This window comes from Nothobranchius furzeri, chromosome 9 (assembly GCF_043380555.1).
Source record: "Nothobranchius furzeri strain GRZ-AD chromosome 9, NfurGRZ-RIMD1, whole genome shotgun sequence".
NCBI classification, from domain to species: domain Eukaryota; kingdom Metazoa; phylum Chordata; class Actinopteri; order Cyprinodontiformes; family Nothobranchiidae; genus Nothobranchius; species Nothobranchius furzeri.
This window is the reverse complement of record NC_091749.1, coordinates 59,490,536-59,504,688: the sequence shown is the minus strand read 5'-3', so window position 1 is coordinate 59,504,688 and position 14,153 is coordinate 59,490,536. Positions and strand designations below refer to the sequence as shown.

The following is a 14,153-nucleotide window of genomic DNA, read 5'->3' as shown; positions in this document are numbered from 1 at the left end:
CTATCTTTTGTTTTAAAATACTTAATTGAAATATGAGCCACTTTTCAATTCAATTCAGTTTTTCTATAGCGCCAAATCACAAGAGTCGTCTCAAGGCTCATCACGTAACATTCTAATACAGTTCAGTTCATTAATCCAATCAGAAAAAAGTTTCCTATTTAAGGAACCCAGCAAATTGCATCGAGTCACTGACTAGTGTCAAAGTCTTTACAGCAGTCCTCATACTAAGCAAGCATTTAGCGAAAGTGGAGAGGAAAACTCCCTTTTATCAGGAAGAAACCTCCAGAGGATCCTGGCTCAGTATAAGCAGCCATCCTCCATGACTCACTGGGGATCGAGAAGACAGAGCAGACACACACACACACACACACACACCATATATACCAAGTAAGGTTTCTATGGTTACATTGTGATTTCTTAGTAAATATTCAATTTGGCGAGAGATAAACTTTATTGTATTTATCCTAGTGAATCTATAATTAAACAGGTAAACTAGTAGTAGCACATTCAATGTCAAGGAAAGTAAAATACCAGGAGAGGGAGAATGTTTAAGTGGTTAGCAACAGTGTTCAAGTCGATGGCCCCCTCCATGAGTGCACCACAGCTCAGCAGAACAACATTGTAGCTTCTTCTGGGGAGAAAAATACTTAGAGAAAAAATAAAGTTAACAGCTGAAATTGCAGGAAATAATACAGTTAATGAGCAGATTGTAGAAGAAAGTAGAGTGTGAAAAGTGGTCAGTGTATCATCCAGCAGTCTAAGCCTACAGCAGCATAAGTACAGAGATAACTCGTTTTTATCCCAATGGGGTGATGAATGCAGTTTTAAAGTGGTTTTATTCTCTTGCATTTGTGTTGACAATCAGGAATGTCAGAATTTCCTAAAGTTGCTCCTGGTAAAACAAATTCAGACCATCAACATACCAGTTACATGTAAAACTGAACAGCAACGTGACCCACAAGCAAGGCGGTGAAGTTTAAAATAAGTCATGGTTTATTTTCTCTAAATCGACATGCAAAGCAGTGAATTACATCTGCTGGACAACTGTCGCCCTCTTGTGGCTGTTTGGGACATAGCTACAAATATAAATTGAAATTAAAAAATTTTATAAAACAAATATTGGCTTTTAAATATTTTTGGAAGTAATGATGGCAATTGTAAAATAGACTTGGAAAAACAAATTTTGGCCTGATTAAACATATTTCATATGTTTTGCCAGCATGGTTGTAATTTCACAGCAAGTGGAGCGGCTGAAGACAAGAGAGGGGTAAAATGCAAGAAACTTCTCTGCTGCCTCAACACTTAATGGAATGCTTTTGAAACATTTTCTTGAGCCATCATGTGCTGAAATGACCCTTTACAGGGTTAATGAAGCGTCACTCTGACCACACTGCCCCCTGTAGCCAGAATACCGCTTTTGCAACTCCCTGTTGGACTTGGTCAAATGGAGCTAACATACCTGGTGCTGCAGTCTGCATCCAGCACCTTTCCTGTATGTTTTAGATCATGAACACAGCTGATGTTTTTGATTTAGTGATGAACCACTCCTGTAGACACTAAGGGAGACATTTCAGCAGTTAGACTTCTCCGTCAGCTGGGGAATGTTGCAAAACAATTCCTTTTCTCGACACAGATTGGACATTCTCATCATTCTTGGTGCTTTTGTCAAAATAAACCTGGATGGTTGATCACAATAACATGGTTTACCTGCAAAAGCTCATATCTCTCCTTAAACAGTTCCCTCATGTGTCAAAGCTACATTTCTTTCTAATCTGAATAGTCAGTGCCCCCAAAATGCTTCATCCCTTTGGCATTGTGTGAGTACTGCCATACAAAATGTTTAGATGTTTTGTCACTATGGCAGAGGACCAACAATATAACGGAAAAGTGTAGCCTCCAAGGTTTGGCATCACAGATTGCACTCACACTACCAAGGAAATTAACATTTTTTAATTCACACACAAAGTTTCATAAAAAGAAAACATACATTACAGTAATACAGTAAATTGTATGAAAACAAAGTCTCTACAGTGAGTTATACATTTTTTGCCTCACGCACAGTGCCCTGGCCTATACAACATATAATTGCATCATAGATTACATAGAGTACATACCTGTTTATCCTGCGAAAGGTTTGGATGATGGAGGAGACCGTAGAGTGAGGCACATTAGGCTGCACTCGACGACCTGCCTCTGCCATTGTGAGACCATGGTTTATAATTGTGTCTACAATTGTGGCCCGAATTTCATTCGGGACAGCACAGTGTCTTCCCGCTCCTCGGCCTCTTCCCCTATTCCTCCACCACGCATTCTCAGTCCTCCTCCTCCTCTTCTTCCTCCTCTTCCTTGAGAAAGAACTTCCCCTTTGTCCGTTTGCTTGACCTTGACTATCCGTGTTCAGAGATCGGACTGGTGTTTGGCAGCACACGATCATGGAAAACACGTGTGTGACAGTCCCCGTTCGTTAGTCTAGTTTCACCTGACTGTCATCGATGTATCAAATATTCAAAGAAATTCGTATATGGTATTCATGGTGTTATGTTCTTGACCAATTCTGACAATTGAACAGACAGTTGTGCATGCAAGTACTTACACAATGAAATCATGCTGACATGTTTTGGAGAGAATGATCATTAGACTGAGAATCAACTAATCAGTTTAGATCTACAAGATCTATTCGATTGGAAAATGTGCTAAATGTGGGCTAACTGTATAACTGTAGGCTGCATGTACTTAATAATTTGCAAAGATGCACTGAGACAACTGAGACATGTACTAAGGCATTTGCCATTTGATGAAATGGATGAGAAATGCCATTCTGTTGTGAACATTTGCCAAGAGGTTTGGAGGTTTGTCCGTGTTATTTTGAGAATGTAATTTCTGTCTCAAGAAATGTGCCACACCAATGGAGAAAAACTGTAAAAACATTAACACACAGCGAGGAGGACATAAGTTTTACTTTCGTTTTTACTAACGGACACTAGGGGTTGCTAAAAGAAAGCCAAAACTCCTTAGTATCCCTTTAAAGACACCTAATTTTCCTGTTATGCTGTACTCTGTCTCCTGATGGTCTGAAGACTTTTCACTGAGAGAAACTATTTTTCCTCCATTTGACAGTTTTGCACTCTGATGCAGACACCTGGTGTAACTAGATGCCTAAAATATTTAAATAAAACAATTCAAAGCAGTTAGTGATGTAATTTACACGCTTTTATTAAAATACTCATCTACTGGTATGAATTGCACAAGGAAATGATCAACAATCCAAGTCCAAACTCTTTGATGCACGTCGATGGCAGAAGTCCCAGCGGTTTTTCCCGCTAACGTGGTCATGTGACTAAGAAATGGTCAGGTTCTGCAAAAGCAAAGCAAAATGTGCAGAGACCAGAAGCAAAAGGAATTGTGCCACATAAAAAAAACAATAAATTTCCCATAAAAACATTCGCAATTAAAAAAAAATATCAATTCACCTTAATTAGTGATTAACATTACCCGGCTGCATGCAAACTGGAAATTAAGCAGCCATGTGGGTTTTAAGGGTTGAGGGGAGAAAACAAATTATAGTAATACACTTCTGATGATAAAAAATATTAATTTAAGTTCCAGAACAACAGGCACTTTCCTACATATGAGCAGATATACAGAATCAGGTCTAAAAATGCCCGTTTGTCATGACTTCATGTAAACAAATTCATCTCTAACTAGGCTGACTGCCTGTCCTTCATAGACTTTCTGGCTGTGAATGAGCGATGGTGTCCGTGTCCAAGGTAGTACCAGTACCAATAAAGTGCTAACACACCACCAACAGCATGCTCAGGTTACAGTTTACCATCATCTAAAATATACTGGTGTCATCAAAAAGCACAGACACAACAAATTACAGAAGGAGGAGCTTTTCCAGGTGATTCCCCCATGCAGTGTCTTCTGACGGACTTTGGTCTTTCTTCTACTGATATTCACTGAGTTCCTAAAATTACCGTTTTCCATAAAAATAAATATATTCCCGGTAAAATAGATGTTGATTTTTTTTTTCCACTGATGCGTTTGCGTCAACAGTCACCTTAAAGAAATATGTTGAGATTTTAAAAGTATTAAGTAATAAAATCACATCCTGGTCCCAGAGATTTAGCAGATTTCATTTCAATCCTCGGCAAAATATAATGAAGTGAGTAAAAGTAGAATAAAGAAGTCTATAAATACAATAAATAGTTTGTTCAGAACTCAAAGGGGCCGTAGAGGGAAATGGACCCAACAGTCTTCTGGTCTTCAGCCTCATTTCAAGTCCGACGGTCGTTTGGTCTGATGGTGTAACTGACTGTTACATTCATTTGGTAGAAGACAGTAGTAGAAGAAGAGTCTCACAGTGTTCCTCTAGCTGTGGGCTCTGTCCCGTCCCTTTGAGACAACCAGCAGGGACACTACTGGTCCATCTCATTGTATGGAAACCCACCCCCTCCTAGATCTTGGTGACATAGTTGTTGGGGAAAAGTCCCTCTTTCCCGCGCAGTCGTCCCGTCCACCATCCAGATGCATCTGCTCAACAAACACGACCACTTTAGTGTCAAGGTGAATGGATAAAAACAGTGTCAGATGTTCCCACACTTACCCTCTTTGATGATATCTATGATGTCCTCAGGGTTGAAGCTGAGCTCGTCTGTGTCCTGAGCGTCGTAGACGTACAGAGCTTTGCACTGGGGCAACTGGGGTTTTGGTTTAGGTGCTGGTTTGGGCCGTCCTCCTCCTGGTGTAGGCCGGTTGGCCGATGTTCGGTGATTCCTGATGTAAAACAAGCAGAGGAAACCACAGCTTTGAGGATGACTGGGCACCAACAGGTTCAGCTTATCATGAAACTACAGCGAAATGGGAAGATTTACGCCAAAGTGGGCTGATTTCCCACAGAGGTCAAGTTAAACATAAAGTATGTCTTCAATATTTCAAGTGAGATTCATTTTTGTTACCAAGTTTTGAAGTTCCAGAAAACACAACAAGGGTACAAGAGATGTTAGAGCCAATGACGAGTGTGTAGCGATGCACACAGAGCTGTTTAAAAGGTTTCCAGTTGGCGTGGGTCAATTTTTAATTACAAAGAAACATAATGTTCTTATTCCAACCAAAAGTATTAATAAAAATTAAGGATGCACTAATATTAAAATGTTGGCTGATATCAATGGTAAATAGCTTGTATTTGTATAGTGCCTTCTACGGTTCTACAACCCCCCAAGGCGCTTTGCAACACAACCAGTCATAAACCCACACACACACACACACACACATTCACACAGTGATGGCAACAAGCGACATCGTGGCCACAGGTGCTCTGTGGCGCACCGATGGAGGCGAGGCAACCGAACACTGGCGCCACCGTTCCCTCCGACCACCACCAGCAGGCAAGGCGAGTTAAGTGTCTTTCCCAAGGACACAGCAACTGTGACACACTGAGTAGGACTTGATCCCACAACCATCCGGTTATGAGACAGGCACTTAAATCCTCAGTCACTGTGGTTAGTATCCTATATGGAGATGCTGTTGTGTCCGATGACCAATATTTATCGATGCTAATTCTTAAAATTATTTCACAGGAAGTTTTCACCCATTTTTCAACCACAAGAGGGTGCTGCAGCACCAGCTGTCTCTGCTGGAGGATCCAAAACCGAACAGGACGTCATTTTTAAATCAACCTTTTAATCCCAATTAAGAGTTCAATACTCAGATGAACGAGAATCAAACAAGCCAGGTTAGAGGACGACGCTCACTGAAATGTTATAAACGTGTTTGCTGAATTAGAACGAGAACTTCTCATCTGTGCTAAAAAATATTTGAATTCAAAATTGAGCCAATGGAAAAGTTGCGCAGCAGGAATTCATCCACAGCTCAAACCTCTGATGAATTTTCTTAAAACCTCATTAAATATTAGTTTTCCACCGTGGTCAGGAGTTGGGACAGAGAGGCGTTAGTGTGTGTCTGCTGGTCATGAAGCACCACACACCACCCTGCTAACGTTTCAACTCAAAAATAAAAAAATCACCCCAGAAACAAACGCCAAAGGTGTTCCAGTGGGAATCTTTTTGATTATTCAACCTGAACTAAGTTAAACGCAGAACAACGTTCATGTTTTTCAATGAGTTTAAAGGCCAACGGTTATTTTTGTTAACTATTAATCAATTTGATGAATCAGTAACCCAAACACCTGGATCTTTGGATATTTTCAGAATGATATGAAAGAAACACTAAATTAGGATATTTTAACAAATTACACAAATAGTCCTGTAACGTCCCTTTGTTTCCTCACTGACCAGGCAGGCTGCAGCAGGGAATGCATATGGCAGTCCCGTTTGGTTGAGAGGGTGCTCGCTGCAGAACCACAAAGGCGGAGCTGCACCATAAGGTGGAGCTGCACCAGAGTCAGCCCCGCCCACTCACGCAAACAGCCTAGCCCACTGAATTCTTCTGTTTGTTTTTTGTTTTTGTTTTTTTGTTTAAATTTTATCGCAAACTAACCTGACCCAAATGAATTACGGCTGTTATTACTTTGCAAATGTTAATGCTATGTTCTATGCTCCAATTAAGCAAGATAAATATAACTTGCTGCATGACAAAGCCTGAATATATCCCGAAATGAAAAGGTTTCTTTTAGCGAATATGTCCATAGCCGCTCCAACAGAACCAGCCTAGAAGAGCATTTAAGGACAATCGTCACACTTAAATTTTGCTTTCCCCTCAGCTGATGTTGGTTTGACAGCTATCTATTTAGCCAGCTGAAACATTTAATTTGTTTATATTTTAGTTGTAATGTTTATTTTCTGCAAAATATTTATGTCTCTAAAAGTTCTTTGAATTTGGTCGTTCCTAAACAGCATTTTGGTTGAAACTCTGCTCACAAATGGACTCACACTGGCTAAATAAACAAATAAATAGAAAAACAAACACATTAGTCATTATATTGTAAACGGTATACCAATAAATGGTTAAAAACATAGTACTGGCAAGTGTAGCTAGAAAAGAAGAAAAAAGTTTGCGCCGTTACCGGGAGGCGAACCTGCGCAAAACTACATACCAAGCTGACTCCATAACCACTTCACCACTACATCTGATAACAAGCAAGTGGTGTCACATGTAATTGTGCCATCCAGTGTGTTTTTGTAGATGGGATGTATGGTTTTTCTAGCGGTGTCTCAGTAGAAGTCATTTCAGAGATAATTTGTCAGAAAATTCACAGAATATCCAGATTTGAGAACCAAGACCAAACCCGCTTCGGAAGAGAGGACCAAATTGAAGCTGAGATGGGATGAAAATGTGTGAATGAGGCCAAAAATGGCTTTGGCGTGTTTCTTATGAGGAAATGACAATATAACATGATAAAAAGTTCCAAAAGTTAGATTTTTAATTATATGGAACCTTTACAAAAACTGTTCAGTTAACCTCTCAACTCAGTCCTCAATCTTGTATTTTAGATGATACTAGCTATAACACCCTCTTTGGTTCCAGAATGCTATTAAGTCTGACAACTGGAAGGAATTGGACCGACTCTGATGGAATGGGCGGGGCTGACTCTGGTGCAGCTCCGCCTTTGTGGTTCTGCAGCGAGCACCACTTGGTTTGGTTTGGTGAGGTTTCTGGTGGGTTTGTAATGATGATGCCCTAAAACTTTTATTCAAAGTGCCATTCTGCCCACAAGGATGTGTGTGTGTGTGTGTGTGTTCACGTTTATCATCCTCCTTTTTAAATTCTAATACATTAAAGGGAATGTTATTTAGCTGCCATCAGCTTGCTTTACTCGTCCATGTTTCTGACTGTAAAGAGTTTTGTTGTCCAGGAGTAGAAAAGTTGCATCAAACACTCACCCTGCAACTCCCTGCTCAGGGACTTTCAGACAGTCCAAGTTTGACTGTTTCCGGGTGCCTCCTCCTCCTTCTCTCCTTCCTCCTCCTCGCTCCTTCACCTGGTAGTTGTTGTTGGGCAGAGAGGTGTGTGTGGAGTTGTTGGGCGGTGGACGTTGTCGCTGGCTATGATGCTGCGAGTTCCTTTGATTAGCGACGCGATTGTTGTTTTTCAGGCTGCCGTTCTGGTGAGCGACTGCAGAGGGAGAGCGCATGATGAAAACAGAAGCATACGGTAATATGCTGGGATTTGCGACCGCGGTACCTGGAGGTCCCGGTGCTGTTCGCGACGGCGTGTTCTGGCGGGATTTGGACACGTTGGAGCGACTCTGGCCGAAGCTCTTCCTGGTTGGACCTGAGAAATAAAACACTCATTTAAGGAAATCTTCTTGGCTCGCTGATGAAATGTTTTAATGAGACGTGTCCACACCAATCCCCAACTTGGATGCTGAAACCAGCTTGATGCGCAAGCAGATCAGAGTCCGGGCTCTGGGAATACTCACGGGTATTCTTGGGAAGCCCCGGTCCAACGCTGACCTGCAGAGATTTGCTGGAAGGCTTCAGCACGGCCACGTCTCCCTGACCATGCACGAAAACCAACTGCCTGGAGCTGCCTCCGCTCAGGAACCCCCAGTTCTCCTTCTTCAGCTTCATCTCCAGTCTGGAAATGTCATTAATACTTTCACCATATTATGTTGTCATTAATTTAAACATTATTATATTTATATTTTATCATACAAGTGTTGTGATTATGTGGTTATTTATATATTTAAATGTAAAAGTAATTTCTTGCTCCACTAAATAGAATTTTAAACCCATGTTGTAATCGAGTGTCTGTTAGGACTCTTTGCTTCGACTTACGTGTTGCTAAACTTGAGTGGAAGCTTCCTTTGGGTTTTCTCCTCGAACCTTTGGCTCAGCAGGCTGACGAACTCCGTTTTAAAGACACACTCCAGCAGGCTGTCATACTCCTGCTCGTGCAGGATCATGAAGTCATCCTGCAGCGTGCTGAAAAGTTAACCAGTGACATTAGAAGTGGTGAGATACAAATTTGGCAAAGACTGCAGTCATTCACACGAATGTTTAGGTTTATTATGGAAGCCAAGTGTTAAGTTTCACTTCAGTAGGAGGGAGGACAGCTTTCACCCTGAAACTCACACAAGAGGATTTTGTCCTTCCTCATGAGGTGGTTTCTGTCTGATGACTTTTTTTTTTCCTTTTTACAACTCCTGCTTTCTCTCATTACACCACCTGGTCCGTATTACACCCCCCCCACCCCCCACCCCCCCGCCGACTTAAAGGCCACATGCTCACACCAACAGCAACAACAAAAGTATTTTGCTCGCTTTTAAGGGTTTTTAGATGTGTGTGTGCTGGTCCGCACACACAAACATGCACAAGTAGTCGCGACACAACCCACGTTTTCAGGAACACGGAAACTTTAACTCCAAGCTCTGGGTTTATTGGGACATCCCACATCAACATGGTCCTAATTTTAGCAAGGCAGTAGCAGACTTATGAGGCTGAGCTGTAAAGCAGCAGGAACCGAAGCTAAATGTTGAATTATGTAGATAGGACCAGATTAGATTGTATTTGTTTGGCCTGTTTGTTGTGGTCATTAATGATTAAACTACTGCGAGATCAGGTGGTTGAACCAAAAGGGGAAATCTAAGATAGCTTCTGTTAAGATCGTACAGAGTAAAATGTGTCCCAACATCACAAAGAAGCGATGCCAAAGCAACAAGCTGAACTATGCAGGATTCAGGACTATTTTCTCAGCGAGATGTGTATCTAAAACCCATCATGTACCTGAGCGATACGGCCGAGAGTTTCTCCACATCGATCTTCCTTTTCACCACCTCCATCACCTGACCTTTGTCCGGACCTTGTTTCACCTTCTCTCTTCCAATCATGTACACAGATTTAGGAGTCAATATCAAGTCCCTCTTAATTCCCTGACAGATGAAGAAAAAAGACACAATATTAATTTGTTAATTATTCGAGAAATATTTGTTACTTATTCAGTGGCACCCCAAAGGGGTGACCACAGGTGGCCAGGGCCCTCTTGAACATTTTTGGCCACCCTGGTGAAGACCTCTTCCACTTTAATAGATCATTTTCACGTTCACACAAACTTTACATTCATCTTATTTAACCATGGCATAAATGTAAACCCCAATAAATAAATAATAAGGAAATAAATAAATGTGTTGCTGCTGTGTACCAAAAGAAGTATAAATATTAACAGTTTTAGTAGATGCTGTTGTTAAGAAATCAAAAGTTAAATTAAAGTATTCAGGGTTTTTTTCTGAAATGTTTATCTGCTCTAACTTGAGGTGAATGTTTTGGATACACATTGTTCAAAGGTGTGGTTATCTTATTTAATCATTACATTTGTAGTGGTCTCTAGCAGAAATAAATGCCTTGTAAATCATTATCAGAGGAAACTATATACTGGTGCACCATTGCCAGGAACTGAAGTAACCACTTCACAGCTGAGCTTCAGACGGCAGGATTTGGAGTCTTATTTTCTGATATTTGAATATCTCACTCTGGATTGGATAACAGCAACGCAACTCTTCCACTGAGTTGCATGACATGGATGTTTTATCTCCACAAAAGGAGTTTTGCAATGCTTCGGAGTTGCTAATGCTAGTGGTTAGCTTCTGCTGGTCGACATGTTGTCTGCTTATTCCTGCAACAACAGCCTTTCCTGTCGTGAGTCAAGATTCGTGAGTCCAGGAATGCTAATTCACAGTGTGATGTAGATCTGTCGGGCTTTTCAAATCCTACCATTTCATCGTCAGAAGCTAACGCAGGAGATATATGTAGGAGACTATTTTCATGTTCAGTCTGCATGAAAAACTCACAGTGACCAATTATAATCAGAAAAAATAATTTAAAAAATGTTTTTCAGTGAACCACACCTTTAAAGGGACTATAAGGAAGTTTGACAATCAAAACATGTATAGAAATGATAAATTTCTTCTTCATACATTCTCCTGCAATGCCCTGGTCCTGTAGAATGAGCCCTGGCATTTTTACTGTGATTGCCTGTTTTTCTGTAAAATCACAGAAAAAGAGAGATGCTCGGGTCGAGCAGGCTGCTTCATGTGCGTTCACGCTCGGGCATCGCCCGTAGCATTTGCTATCCATAGCTTTAGCAGCAGAGAGAGAGGGAGTGCCAACTCAGCAACTTTGTCGCTGTTCCAAACGCCTAGTGATGAACCTAGCTACATTTCTGAGGACACTTACTTTCTGTAGAACTTTCTTCTAGATATTTCCTGCAAATTAGCAACAAAATAGCCATTTTCGCTCCAAAGCGTTTGTTGGATTGACAGTTTCAGCTGTCATCAAGGATATAAATGTTACAGATAGACTGAACGTCACTGGTACTTTAGCTCACCTAGTAAGATGTCGGACTCTCATGTAAAAGTCTTGGGTTTGACTCCAGGTGCGAACATAATTTATTATTTGGAGTTTCTTTTTTACATTAACATCATTTTTTACAGTAATAAGACACCCAAATTTTTATTTGAGACTCGCTGAAAGGCATTGAATTCACGGATAAAAAAAGATGTGGGTTCAACTTTCATTTTGGAACATTTTTTCAAGCAAGGGAAAGGAATGATCTGAGCATGGAGGAGGACTGACCCATCATAAACCTTTGCCGGCTGTGCTGAAGAGAAAGGTACAGAACCAAATTATTTAATTAATTAGCTGCGTGTTCTCCTGTCCTCTGACACACGCACACACACTGCAGATGAGAAAGTGCAGCTGCAGAGACGGAGGCGCATTATTTTTATTAATTTGCTCTGTTCTTCTGTCCTCCGGGCCACACACACACGGGACTGTCTCAGCTGTTATTTTCGTTAAGGAGTGTGCATGTACAGCATGCGCACCTCATGCACAAGCTTACTTTTGAAGCTGCAGTTACGCGTTAGGCCTGAGTGGCAATTGTGAGCGTAAAAACTTCAAACTTCCTTACAGTCCCTTTAATGACAAAGAACAAAGGAGCATCCAGTGCACAGCTACAGGCTAAATTACTGGAAGGACCAACTTGTTTTGCCACTTATATGAACATTTTCTGGAGGCTCCACTGTAATTGGGGAGAGAATAGAAAGTGCTGAGGAAAGCAAACCTTGAACCGGCGGTCATATTTGGTGACCTTGTCAGCAAAGTCGATTTTTTCTCTTTTGCCCAAAAACTGTCGAAGCTCCGGTCTGTCATCCATACCCAGGTAGTCGCCTACAAAGTTTCTGTTCAGGCTGTGTCGCCGCCTCTCTTTTCGGTTCAGCAGCAAATCAGAAGCTGGTAAAAAGCAGAAATTATTCAGGAAGGAACAAAGATGAAATCTTGGCAGCAAAAAAAAGCAGCAAGCGGTTGCTTCACTCACCTTCTTCCCTCATCTGAACATACTTCTTACGAGCAAGATATTTCCTCCAGGCCTTCTGGATGGTCCTTGCGTAGCCATCGAACTTCCGCTCTCGTGTCTCTTCTAGGAGGAAAAGCTGCAACGCAAAATAATTTGGCAAAACATTCGGTAATCACACACAGACACACCTAAATGCACTGAATGGAAGGCATGAACGCGGATTAATGTTCTGAAGATCACACAAAACCGGTTCAGTTTCAATGAGGATCATTCAAATGCTTCTAAGTGTGAGAATCAAGCATTTCCTCATGAAAATGACAATGAGACAGTCAAGCTGTTGCCGCCCAGCAGAATAAATCCTCTACCCTTGACTTGTTTAAATAGGGCAAATTTTTATTTTATTTCTGAAAACATTTAGAATTAAAAAATGCTCCATGAATGCAGATGTATTTGCACATTTTTAATCATGATGAGAAAGCAAAAAATATATATACAAAATTTTAATGCTACACCCATCCTCGCTGGAAACCACTGGTCTGTACTGGTCTGTGCAATTAACTCTGTGCCACCAGTATAAAGTATGTCATTTCCTGTCCGACCTCCTCGTCTGTGCCAGACTAAACATCCTGTCCATAGCTGACACGGGACTGGGATCAAAAAGGATCACCACAAGCAAGCAAAAGCACAATATGAGAACTCAACCATCAACAACACACACGCACACACACACGCACACGCACACACACACACACACGCGCACACGCACACGCACACGCACACGCACACGCACACACACACACACACACTTCTTCACAGTGTTTAATCAGCCTAAAAGCTGAAAAAAAACGAGCTCACATCTGGCCGGTCATCTAACAAACTTCATTTGTCACATCCTTCAGAAAAAAAGGACCCATCACTCCTTCATCTAATTAACTGGTGTCAGTGTTTTATCAGACACCGACTTGTTTTCACAAGCCTGGCAGCTCATTTCAGCCATCAGCCCTGTGTGATATTTGTGTTTTATTAGGGCATCTCTGTGACTTGGACTCTTTCAGGGTGGGGAGACGGGTGTATGGCAGCATTCAAGATCAGCTGTTTGGTCTGAATTAACACTGAGACGTCTGTGTGAGCTTATAAAATGTGTGTGTGTGTGTGTGTGTGTGTGTGTGTGTGTGTGTGTGTGTGTGTGTGTGTGTGTGTGGTGTGCGTGTGTTTCTCTGCTCCTGTCTGATGTGTGTAAACGGTATTAAGTGGGAGTGCAGGCGTTCACACAAGTGCTGCTTTCACGAGGAACATGAAGACAAGTACTGTAGCTGTGGCAGAAGGAGACGAGCTTTAACCAACTCTGCAGCCACAGGCGGAGGTTGTGTTTTAGTTTCAGAGCTGTTGACTCACTGATGACGTGGACCAGGGGTTGGGTTCAATCTCCTCCCCTAATGCAAGCACTCAACATGATTTGGTACCCTGTTGCCTTTTATGGTGTTTAGAGTAGTTTCTTGAACACGAAACACATTTTCCAGGAGATTGTGACCAGTAAAGACAAGTAAAACCCACCGACTCGGGGGCTTTGACGAAGATCTTGGTTTTGCCAAGCTGGAACTGATCTTGGTCCATGTTGACTGACCGTAAGAGGTGGAGGACACCTTGTTTCTCATCTCCCCGCCATGTCGGCCAGGACTCTATGGTCAGGATGGCGTACCTGAGGACCAGAAGTCACAACCATTGGCTAAACTTAATAACCGGAGTTAAAGGTCGACCGATGTTGTTTCTTCTATTGCAGATACCGAAGCTGATAGGTAAAGGTCAAGGTCAGCTGATGGACGATTTGTGCTGCTGATATTTTCATGGTCGATACCTAGATAAATTCCACCTCACTTTAATACTAAAATGTCACTAATAAA

At 41.6% G+C, this 14,153-nt stretch overlaps 1 protein-coding gene across 2 annotated transcripts in view; it reads right to left on the bottom strand.

Moving 5' to 3' along the window:
- Positions 1 to 3,973: 3,973 nt before the first annotated feature.
- myo1ea (myosin IEa) overlaps positions 3,974 to 14,153 on the bottom strand; it is a 50,403-nt gene continuing 40,223 nt past the window's right edge. For both annotated transcript variants that reach the window (XM_054732101.2, XM_015952989.3), the window contains exons 19-28: positions 13,807 to 13,951; positions 12,274 to 12,388; positions 12,019 to 12,188; positions 9,687 to 9,832; positions 8,739 to 8,885; positions 8,381 to 8,538; positions 8,143 to 8,232; positions 7,842 to 8,073; positions 4,607 to 4,776; positions 3,974 to 4,533 (exon numbers count right to left, since the gene is read on the bottom strand). In XM_054732101.2, coding sequence (XP_054588076.1) covers positions 4,457 to 4,533; positions 4,607 to 4,776; positions 7,842 to 8,073; positions 8,143 to 8,232; positions 8,381 to 8,538; positions 8,739 to 8,885; positions 9,687 to 9,832; positions 12,019 to 12,188; positions 12,274 to 12,388; positions 13,807 to 13,951 — 1,450 coding nt within the window. In that variant the 3' untranslated portion in view covers positions 3,974 to 4,456. The remainder of the gene's footprint in view (positions 4,534 to 4,606; positions 4,777 to 7,841; positions 8,074 to 8,142; positions 8,233 to 8,380; positions 8,539 to 8,738; positions 8,886 to 9,686; positions 9,833 to 12,018; positions 12,189 to 12,273; positions 12,389 to 13,806; positions 13,952 to 14,153) is intronic.